Source organism: Lepus europaeus, chromosome 5, assembly GCF_033115175.1.
Source record: "Lepus europaeus isolate LE1 chromosome 5, mLepTim1.pri, whole genome shotgun sequence".
Classification (NCBI taxonomy): domain Eukaryota; kingdom Metazoa; phylum Chordata; class Mammalia; order Lagomorpha; family Leporidae; genus Lepus; species Lepus europaeus.
This window is the reverse complement of record NC_084831.1, coordinates 11,590,505-11,600,441: the sequence shown is the minus strand read 5'-3', so window position 1 is coordinate 11,600,441 and position 9,937 is coordinate 11,590,505. Positions and strand designations below refer to the sequence as shown.

At 63.9% G+C, this 9,937-nt stretch overlaps 1 protein-coding gene across 1 annotated transcript in view; it reads left to right on the top strand.

Annotated features, from left to right (window-relative positions):
- The first annotated feature begins 507 nt into the window (after positions 1 to 507).
- Positions 508 to 9,937, top strand: part of PADI2 (peptidyl arginine deiminase 2) — a 69,791-nt gene continuing 60,361 nt past the window's right edge. Inside the window, exons 1-4 of the mRNA XM_062193865.1 lie at positions 508 to 533; positions 831 to 1,025; positions 5,477 to 5,684; positions 6,471 to 6,594. Of these exons, the coding sequence (XP_062049849.1) occupies positions 508 to 533; positions 831 to 1,025; positions 5,477 to 5,684; positions 6,471 to 6,594 (553 nt within the window). The remainder of the gene's footprint in view (positions 534 to 830; positions 1,026 to 5,476; positions 5,685 to 6,470; positions 6,595 to 9,937) is intronic.

Here is a 9,937-nt window from a genome sequence, read left to right as displayed (position 1 = left end):
GCAGGGGATTTCAGGGCGAGGGAGGGGCAGATCCAGGCAGGAGGAGCGGGGTGGGGACTCGGGCTGCCGAGGCAGGACAAGGCCAGGTCCCAGCGAGGCCGGGGGCGGGCTGGGGGAGATGGAGCCCTCACGTCTCCCCCAGCTGGGTGCTGAAGGTCCTGACCCTTCCTTAAACTGGGCCCTGCAAAAGCCGTGGGCTCCGCCCCCACTCCCTCTTGTCGCACCCCAAGTTGTCCGAGACGGCCACCCCTGCCCACCATTCCCAGGTTCTCTCCCGCCACACGCCCCCTGCACCTTACCCTACCCGCATGCCCTCCGTGACCCCGTCCACCTGCCCACACCTGTTCCTCCTCTGGGCTCTGCTCAGGGCCACCTCCTCCAGCAAGCCCTCCCTGATCATCTGACCCCATGAGCCTCCTCTCAGCCTGGTGGGAACGAGAGCCTGCCAGCCGTCTTCCCCTCGGTCCGGTGTCCCCAGCTGGAGTGGAAGCTCCTTCCGGGCCAAGCATGTACCCTACAATTCAGTGTAAAAGGTGGGTGCTGTTTTCCGAACGCTGAGTCCTGGGCCCAGCATGACCTCCGGGTGTGGGCTCTGGAACACGCGTGGCCACGCTTGGTCCATGTGAGCATCCTGCTGCCCGGCAAAACCAGGCTCTGAGAGGTGAAGGGGTCTTTCCCGGAGAGAGGGCTCCCAGCTCTCGGTCAGCAGCTGCTGTCACCCTGCCTGGACCAAGGCACATGGCAGGTGCTCAGGAGACCGATCCAGAGCCTGGCCGGCCCCAGGAGTCACCCTCGTGGGGAGCGCCCGCCCACCCGGCTCTTTCCTACAGGATCCTCTGCGAGTTCCGCTGGCTGCCCTCCCAGATGCTGCTGTGGGCACCAGCCCTCAAGCCCCTGGGGAGCCGGACCCCCAGCACCGTGACAGCTGTGGCCCGGACCCATCCAGAAGCTGCATCGAGACCCGGGAGGACCCTGCAGGACACCAAGGGCAAGCTGCGTCGCTCCGGCCCTCGGAGCAGCGCGCGGTCAGGGAGCAGCCATGCTCCGGGCGCTGCGTGTGCCTGCGCAGGGCTGGGCCACTCCCAGGCCTTCCGGGCTCTCAGGCCAGAAGCCCCATGACTGCCCCAGGGCACAGAGCAGCGTGATGCACGCCTTCCGCCCCCTGAGTCGGCAAATATCAATCAAACCTCCTGGGAGCCAGCCCCGGGGGACAGGATGGGCAGGGTGAGCTTGCTTGAGGGGTGCCAGGCGGTGGGTCTCAGGCACACCCCAGTCCTTGGAGGGGGACAAAAACCCCTCTGAGTACTGGAGCCATGGGACTGTGCCTGGGGAGGCGCCCTCGTGGAGCCCCTCCCTCCCCTGACATGGACCCCTCAATGTGGGGGCTCCACGGCAGCAGAGTGGCTGGAGGAGACCCTGGGACCTGCAGGGCCGCCCCGCCAGGGAGGGCGCAGGGCGGGCCTGTGGCTGGGGCGTCAAAGACGTCCCCCACCTGGGCTCTCTCCCAGCGGGGCAGGCACCGTGACAAATGGAGCCACCAGGGCAGGAGCCAGAGTGGGGGCTCCTAGGGACCATGCAAGGGGCTCCCAGGCGGTCTGTGGCCTGAGCTGGCTGAGCCACCGAGGGGCAGACCCGGGCCAGGGCCATTCTGGCCACTTGCACACAGAGAAACGGAGGCCCTCAGAGGAAGAGTGGCCCGGGGCCACCGGCCCAGGGCGCAGGTGCGCTGGCGAGGTCCTGAGTCACCAGGCCGGCTGCCTCCTGAGGCCCCGTCATGCCCTCGTGCCGGGCTGCTGAGCCGCCAGGCAGTTACTCACAGGCTGGTCTCAGAGGCCGGAGCAGACAGATGGAGGGGGTGGGGGAGACTGGCCTTGGCCTTGGCCTTGGCCTCTGGCCCACTCCCTGCCCCAGCCCCTCCCCTTCTTCGGCCCCTCTCGCCACTCTTTCTTCTTTGTAGGAGCCTCTGTTGGCTTCCAGGCTCTGTGTGGCGCCTCCCTCGGCAGGGTGGCGTTCCCTCCCCCACACAGGGCTCCCCCCTCGGACTTGGAGCTCTGCTGGGCAGAAGCTGAGCCGCCCCTCAGGGCAGCCCCGGCCGACTGGGGGCGTCTTTGGGGTCTCCCAGGTCCCCCCCACCACTCAGGGAAGCTTCGCCCTTGCTCCTTCGGGGCCTCGTGCTGGGCAGGGCTCCAGGCGAGGATCCGGCTCCAGCTCGCCTTGACCAGCCCGAGTGCAGGGCCCACGTCCGCCTGGCTCCGGGCACTGGGACCTCAGGCAATCAGCCGACCTCGGAGCCTCCTGTCCCGCCTTCATGAAGCCGACGGCAGCGGCCGCGGCCTGCCTGGAGGGTGGCAAAGGAGCAAATGACACGGTGGCCGCCAGCTGCTTAATTCAGGGCCGGCCCCATGAGTGGCCCTCACAGGGGCTCTGTCATCGTCATTATGAAAGGACTCACGGGACCCGCCCGTGCAGCAGAGGGGCCGGTGCACCGCACGTTACAAAGCACTCCCCCTTGTGGTGGGGGGCCAGCGAGGGGGGTCCTTGGCTCCTGGCCTGCAGTCTCTGTCCCCCTGGTCTGGCCCCAGAACCCCGACCCACCAGGCGACAGGTGCCTGTGCTGTTGAGTATAAGTCACAAGCTGGGTGCCTGGGCACATTGCTCAACCCGTGTGGGCCTCAGTTTCCTCCTCTGAGAAATGGGGGCTGCTTAGGACCCCGCCCCAAGGAGTCAGTGCTAAGTGTTTGCTGATTTTTAAAAAATATTTATTTATTTTATTTGAATGGCAGAGTTAGAGAGAGAGAAAGGGAGAGAGAGGTCTTCCATCTGCTGGTTCACTCCCCAAATGGCCAGTCCAAAGCCAGGAGCCAGGAGCTTCTCCCAGGTCTCCCACACGGGTGCAGGGGCCCAAGGACTTGGTCCATCTTCCACTGTTTTCCCAGGCCATAGCAGAGCTGGATCAGAAGTGGAGCAGCCAGGACTCGAACTGGAACCCACAAAGGATGCCGGCACTCCAGGCAGCAGCTTTACCCACTTTGCCACAGCGCCGGCCCCCAGCATGGCTTTTTTATAAAACACGTTTCCCATGAGCCTAACGAAGATTCTGCTCCAAAGTAAACTTGTCTTTTTCTGTGATTTTTCTCCCGGACTTTCGAGGCCCCCTCCTAGCCGCATGTTCACCTCCCCACGGGGCACCTGCACCTGCCTGGGCAGTGGCTGAGGGCGTGGCACCCAGGGGTGCAGGAAACACAGCTTTCCCGCCACCAAATGTGGCTTCGAGTTACCAGGACAAGGAGCAGCCTCAGCCCCGGCCAGACCCGTGTCAGTGAACTCGGATTCGTTTGCCTCTGAGCAAATCGCGGTGGGCTCTGTCCGCCTGTCTCTCTCCCCTTCCTCCTTCCCGACAGCACGGAAGCTCAGTTCAGACTTAGCAGCGTCACCGCGTCCCCGGCCGCAGAATCAGAGGCCACGCCATGGTACATGGTTTGCGCCCGCCCTCGGCGGGGGCCCCAGCCCAGCCTGGTTCCCGGCTCTGGGGTCTCTGCAGCCTTGGCCCGGTGTCCCCCGGTCAGGAACCCCCTGTGCCACGCTGCTCCATCTGAGATGGGAGAATGCGTGGTCTTTTTAAAAGGTCTGCGATGCATAAAATACTGGTGTCTGACCGCTGGTGGGACCTGGGCTGCATCAGCTTTGGTAACTCCTGGTATTCTCCCCATTTTGAAGATGAGAAAACCGAGGCCTAGAGAAATGAAGCCAAGGCTGTCGCAGACGGCAAGCCGGGGAGCTGGGACTGCAAGAGGAGCGTGGCCTTGTGCCTCCGTGGGTGCCCTGCCCCTCCCAGGTCACCCCCTGCGGTCTTCTCACGAGGAAGATGAGAAGCAAGGCACAGAGTTCCATGGTTTACAGCAGACACGGCGGCCTGGAGAGGCGAGGCTGCAGCCGGGAGAGGTGAGACGCTTCGGCCTTGGTGAGCCGGCCGAGTCCAGACCACGTCCCCCTGGGGAGTGCCCCGACCCCTCCCACTGCCCGCAGCCCCACCCTCACCTACAGCACGCACCTGCGGGCGTATGCACACCTGGCTCAGCGCCGACCACCCCTACTCCCAGAACTCAAAAATCCTCAGCTGGTGCGCGTTCTGCCGCCTTCGCCACCTGGCAGGGAAAGTGGGCGCAGGAAGCCGGGACTGCGTCTCCACCCACAATCACCGGCGGTGACTTGGGAAAGGCTGGGAGAGCAGCATCCAAGGCCAATGCCAGGTGCACCTGAGGGAAGCCGGGCCCAGTAAGCCGGCAGCAGCCACCGTGCAGGGTGGGGCGGGGCAGGGTGGTGGCACAAAGCAGAGACCGGACAGGTTCTGGATGCAAGCCGCGGCTCCACCCCGGACGACCCACTCGTGACTGGCTGGGCGGCCCCTCTGGCATTAGCATCATTTAATAATAATAGTCATAATAATGATCACTTATTTTTAGAGATTGAGTTAATTTTAAAGACATGTTTATTTATTTATTTAGAGGGCAGGGTTAGAGAGGGCGGAAGAGACAGAGAGGGCTTCCCTCCTCAGGTCCCTCCCCAGATGGCCTGAATGGCCACGCCTGGGCCAGGCCAAAGCCAGGAGCCAGGAACTCCATCCAGGTCTCCCATGTGAGTTAGGGGTCTCCAGAGTTAGGGGCCCAAGCACTTGGGCCATCTTCTGCTGCTTTCCCAGGCGCATTAGCAGGGAGCTGGATCAGAAGCAGAACAGCCAAGACTCGAACCAGCACCCATATGCGTTGCCGGTGTCACAGACAGTGGCTTAGCCCACTACTCACACACAGGTCCCTGACAGAGAAGGAAAGACAGAGAGGTCCTCCATCCACTGGCTTATTCCCGCAAAATGGCCACAACAACCAGGGTTGGGCCAGGCTGAAGCCAGGAGGCCAGACCTCCATCCGGGTCTCACACGCAGGTGCAGGGCCCAAGCCCTCGGCCATCCTCCACTGCTTTCCCAGGCCATAGCAGAGAGCAGCTAATCGAAAGGGGAGCGGCCGGCGCCATGGCTTAACAGGCTAATCCTCCGCCTTGCGGCGCCGGCACACTGGGTTCTAGTCCCGGTTGGGGCGCCAGAGTCTATCCCGGTTGCCCCTCTTCCAGGCCAGCTCTCTGCTGTGGCCCGGGGAAGGCAGTGGAGGATGGCCCAAGTCCTTGGGCCCTGCACCCGCATGGGAGACCAGGAGAAGCACCTGGCTCCTGGCTTTGGATCAGCACGATGCGCCGGCCACAGCGGCCATTGGAGGGTGAACCAACGGCAAAAAGGAAGACCTTTCTCTCTGTCTCTCTCACTATCCACTCTGCCTATCAAAAAAAGGGGGGGGGGGAGCAGCCAGGACCTGCAGTGGGGCTCCACCTGGGCTGCTGGCGCAGAGGTGGGGGCATCACACTGCCCTCCGCCCCAACACCAGCCCCAACCATCACTTCCTGCGCTTGGCAACCTCTGCCCCCACAGGAGGGGGGCGAGTCTGCCTTGTCCTGGGTCCCACACGGAGTACGGGCCCTGGCGAGTGGTAGGCTGCTCAGTGAGGCAGTGGCTACTCCTGTCTGCGTACGGACGCCCCCTGCCGGTGGACTTCGCGGTGCTGCAGCTGGTGTTCACGGATAAGAAACTAGCGGTCCAGAGAGGCCGGGACAACAAAGTCTGTGACGTCACTGTCCAGGTGCTGGCTCCCCCTGCTCCATCCCAGCAGCCCTCATGTCCTCTTCTCCCAGAATTCTTTTTTTTTTAAAGATTTATTTATTTGAAAGGCAGAGTGACAGAGAGGAAGAGACAGCAGAGAGAGAGAGAGAGAGAGAGAGAGAGATCTTCCATCTGTGGTTCACTCCCCAAGTGGCCGGGGCTGGACCAAGCTGAAGCCAGGAGTGTGGAACTCCATCGGGGTCTCCCATGTGGGTGCAGGGACTCAAGCACTTGGACCATCTTCCACTGCTTTCCCAGGCCCTTAGCAGGGAGCTGGATCATAAGTGGAGCAGCTGGGACTCGAACCGTCGCTCATTTGGGATTCCAGCATCACCAGGCCCTCCCTAATTTTGTAATATTTGAAACACACCCATGCACACACACACGCACACGCACACACGCATGTCACATACATGCACACACACACGCACACCCATCTCGCTGCCTGTGGGCACAAACTGCTCAGAAAGAGCAAAGCTATGTGTCCTGTCCCCGCAAAGGGGACATAACGGTGACCAGAAGCGCAGCGCCGTCCACTGCCCAGCACCATCCGCCCTTCCTCAGAAGCCCCACATGAGGCTTGGAGAGGAGCTGGCCGGCCGCAGCCCGAGCATACAGGTCGGCGCCCCCCAGCTCACGCCCATCGGCACGGCCCTTCCTTGTGCCACAGCTGTTGGTTAGGCGACCCGGGGCAAGGCCATCGGGGCCCCAAAGACTCCCTGTGGGACTCTCCGGAGCCCCCAGAGAAGCAAACTCTGTTTTCTAGAGCATTGGAGCCTACAGTCGCCGAGTCCCGGTGGAGTTAACAACCGTCTCTGGAACACAAGAAAGTGTGACCGAGAACCCAGCAGACGTGGAGATTGAGAGACTGGGCGAGGGCGAGCTGCTGGGTCGGGGTTCTGAGACTGGGCGTGGGCGAGCTGCTGGGTCGGGGTTCTGAGACTGGGCGTGGGCGAGCTGCTGGGTCGGGGTTCTGAGACTGGGCGTGGGCGAGCTGCTGGGTCGGGGTTCTGAGACTGGGCGTGGATGAGCTGTTGGGTCGGGGTTCTGAGACTGGGCGAGGGTGAGCTGTTGGGTCGGGGTTCTGAGACTGGGCGAGGGCGAGCTGCTGGGTCGGGGTTCTGAGACTGGGCGAGGGCGAGCTGCTGGGTCGGGGTTCTGAGACTGGGCGTGGATGAGCTGCTGGGTCGGGGTTCTGAGACTGGGCGAGGGCGAGCTGCTGGGTCGGGGTTCTGAGACTGGGCGAGGGCGAGCTGTTGGGTCGGGGTTCTGAGACTGGGCGTGGATGAGCTGCTGGGTCGGGGTTCTGAGACTGGGCGTGGGCGAGCTGCTGGGTCGGGGTTCTGAGACTGGGCGAGGGCGAGCTGCTGGGTCGGGGTTCTGAGACTGGGCGTGGATGAGCTGCTGGGTCGGGGTTCTGAGACTGGGCGAGGGCGAGCTGCTGGGTCGGGGTTCTGAGACTGGGCGAGGGCGAGCTGCTGGGTCGGGGTTCTGAGACTGGGCGTGGGCGAGCTGCTGGGTCGGGGTTCTGAGACTGGGCGAGGGCGAGCTGCTGGGTCGGGGTTCTGAGACTGGGCGTGGATGAGCTGCTGGGTCGGGGTTCTGAGACTGGGCGTGGGCGAGCTGTTGGGTCGGGGTTCTGAGACTGGGCGTGGGCGAGCTGCTGGGTCGGGGTTCTGAGACTGGGCGTGGATGAGCTGCTGGGTCGGGGTTCTGAGACTGGGCGAGGGCGAGCTGCTGGGTCGGGGTTCTGAGACTGGGCGTGGGCGAGCTGCTGGGTCAAGCTCTCAGCCCAGCCCTGGCTTCTCCGGGCCGTGAACCACTAAGTTCCCTTTGTTAGCTGAGTCGGGTCCTCTGCACCCGGCAGCGGTTCCAACACCAGCCCCGTGACAAGCACAGGGCCCGCGAGGCACCGCCTGTTATTAGAGCAGACTGCCGGGGAGCAGGAAGCCCAGCCTGCCCTCTGTCCCCAGTTCTTGCTAACTAACAACCTCAAGGCTAAACTCCCACAGGAAGCCCCAGAGGCTGCTGGGTACGGGTGGAGGCGGAGTTAAAGCACCTGCCTGGCAGGACGCTGGCCAGAGGGCCGAGGCCAGTGAGTCTCCCTCTTCCATCTGAAAGGAGCCACACAAGCTCCTGTCCCTTGCCAGCCCCGGGTGGCAGCGACGCCCTGGTGGCCGACTTGTGCACCCTCGTTCTGGCACCTCTGTCAAGCACCTGGCACATCCTGGTCTCTAAGCTTCCGGCAACCTGTGGCTGAACCGTGACGTGGCCAACAGAAGTCAGAATCAGGCTGAGGAACGCAGAGGGAGGGGTCGCTGGGGCCTGGGTTCGAGTCCCGGCTCTGCCGCTTTGGGCCTGTGTGACTGCAGACTGCTTCACCTCCCTGTGGCTACTCCAGGCGCCCGTGGGCTAATCCTGGAGCTGGTGCACACGGCCCTGGAGCTTTGCAAGTACGATGAAGGTGGAGCTGTAGATGAGCAGCTCATCCTGGATTGGGCCAATGGAACCGATCTGATCCCGCGGGAAGAGCTGCGAGCTTTTCCTGGCTGTGGCCCCAGGGAGGCTCCACCACAGACAAGGGTCAGAGACGCTGGAGAAAGGGGGCGAGTGGCCGAGGGGGTCCACACTGTCCCCTCGGCCCGGGGAGACCCACGTTGCAGCTCCAATCTCCCTGACTCTCCAATGATACACGTGCATTGTTTAGCCGCCAAATGTATGCTCATTGGTCACAGCAGCCACGGGACCCAGACGCCCAGCCTATTCGGGAAACAGGTGGCAAATCTTGGGACAACCAGAGGTGGCGAGCTCAGCCCTGTCTCAGAGGGGTCTCGCTCTTCTCCGCACAGGCAGAGCATCGACCCCCAGGAAGGCCCCCTGCCCACCTCCGGGAGCAGCCCGAGGCCCTTGGCCCTGCCCCACCCCGCCCCAGTCCTGCCTCTCCTGGCCAGGGCACAGCAGGGAGGATTAGGGGAGAGTCTCGGCTCTTGGCAGGGACTGGAGCCCACAGAGGCAGCTGCAGGGAACAGCTGAGTGCTGGGGGCGGGGTGGGGACATGCCCAGGGCAGCTCTGTGGACGCCCCCTTCCCCCACCCTCCCCCACTCCCCACAGTGAACGCTGTCTCCAGGGAGCGCCTCCAACCAGATCCGGGCCATCTCGCTCCTCCCGAAGCCTTGCACCGTCCCTTGTCTGTGGGGACACACGAGGCCCAGGCCGGCCACCTACCTGGGGTGGGAACCTGAGTGAGTGACCTCATCTCTCCGAGCGCCCATTTCCTCTTCGGGCGTCGGGGTAAAGGAGCGCCCGCCTCCCTCCCGGGGCTGCTCGCTGGCTCAGGATGCACAATCGTGTCGGGTATTTAGGCAGGATTAGAAACGGCAGCACAGGGCAGAGCTTGTCACAGAATTCCCTGTAATCCCCGCCCCCCAAAAGCAGCACCAGGGCTCCTCCAGAGTGAGAGAGTGAGAGTGAGAGAGATTGAGCTTCCATCCGCTGGTTCACTCCCCAAATGGCTAAAGCCAGGAGCTTCTTCCGGGTCTGCCACGTGCCTAACAGGGACCCAAACACCTGGGTCCTCCTCCACTGCTTTCCCAGGCACATGAGCAGGGAGCCAGATTGGAAGTGGAGCAGCCAGGACTCGAACTGGCGCCCACACGGGAAGCCAGCGCTGCAGGCCGCGGCTTTAACTCCCTGGATGTGAATTAATGGCCACAGTGACCAAGGCCCCAGCACGTGACAGTGGAGAAGGGAGGACACCAGTCGCTCCCCTGCGGAGGGGCCTGGCCCTACAGGGAGCCACCAGGAGAGCGAGCGAGCACAGCTCCACGGCGCCGCGGCCAGACGCGACAAAGGGGGCGCGTGGGAGAGCCGCGGGAGTCCCGGCCCCGCACCGGCACTATTCCGGCTTTGGGTTTCTAAGGGGCTTCGTCCTCACCGCAGCCCTCCGCGGCCTCACCGCCCAGCTCCGGCCCCGCAGGTCGGGCTGCGCCCCTGACCGGCGCCCGGGAGGCGCTGTGCTGCGGGCCCAGCCTCCGCCCTGCTTTCTCAGCGTTGCTGTGTCGTTCACCGCAGCCGTGGAGGGAACCGGGGCTGGGAGAGCTGACCTTGCGGCGGCCTCGGAGCAGGCACACCGCGCAGGTGGGATCCGAACCCAGAGCCCAAGGCGCCTGCGACCGCGGACCGAGCGGGCGTCCCCACGGGGCCGCGAGCCTCGCTTTGGCAAGCGCGGGCTT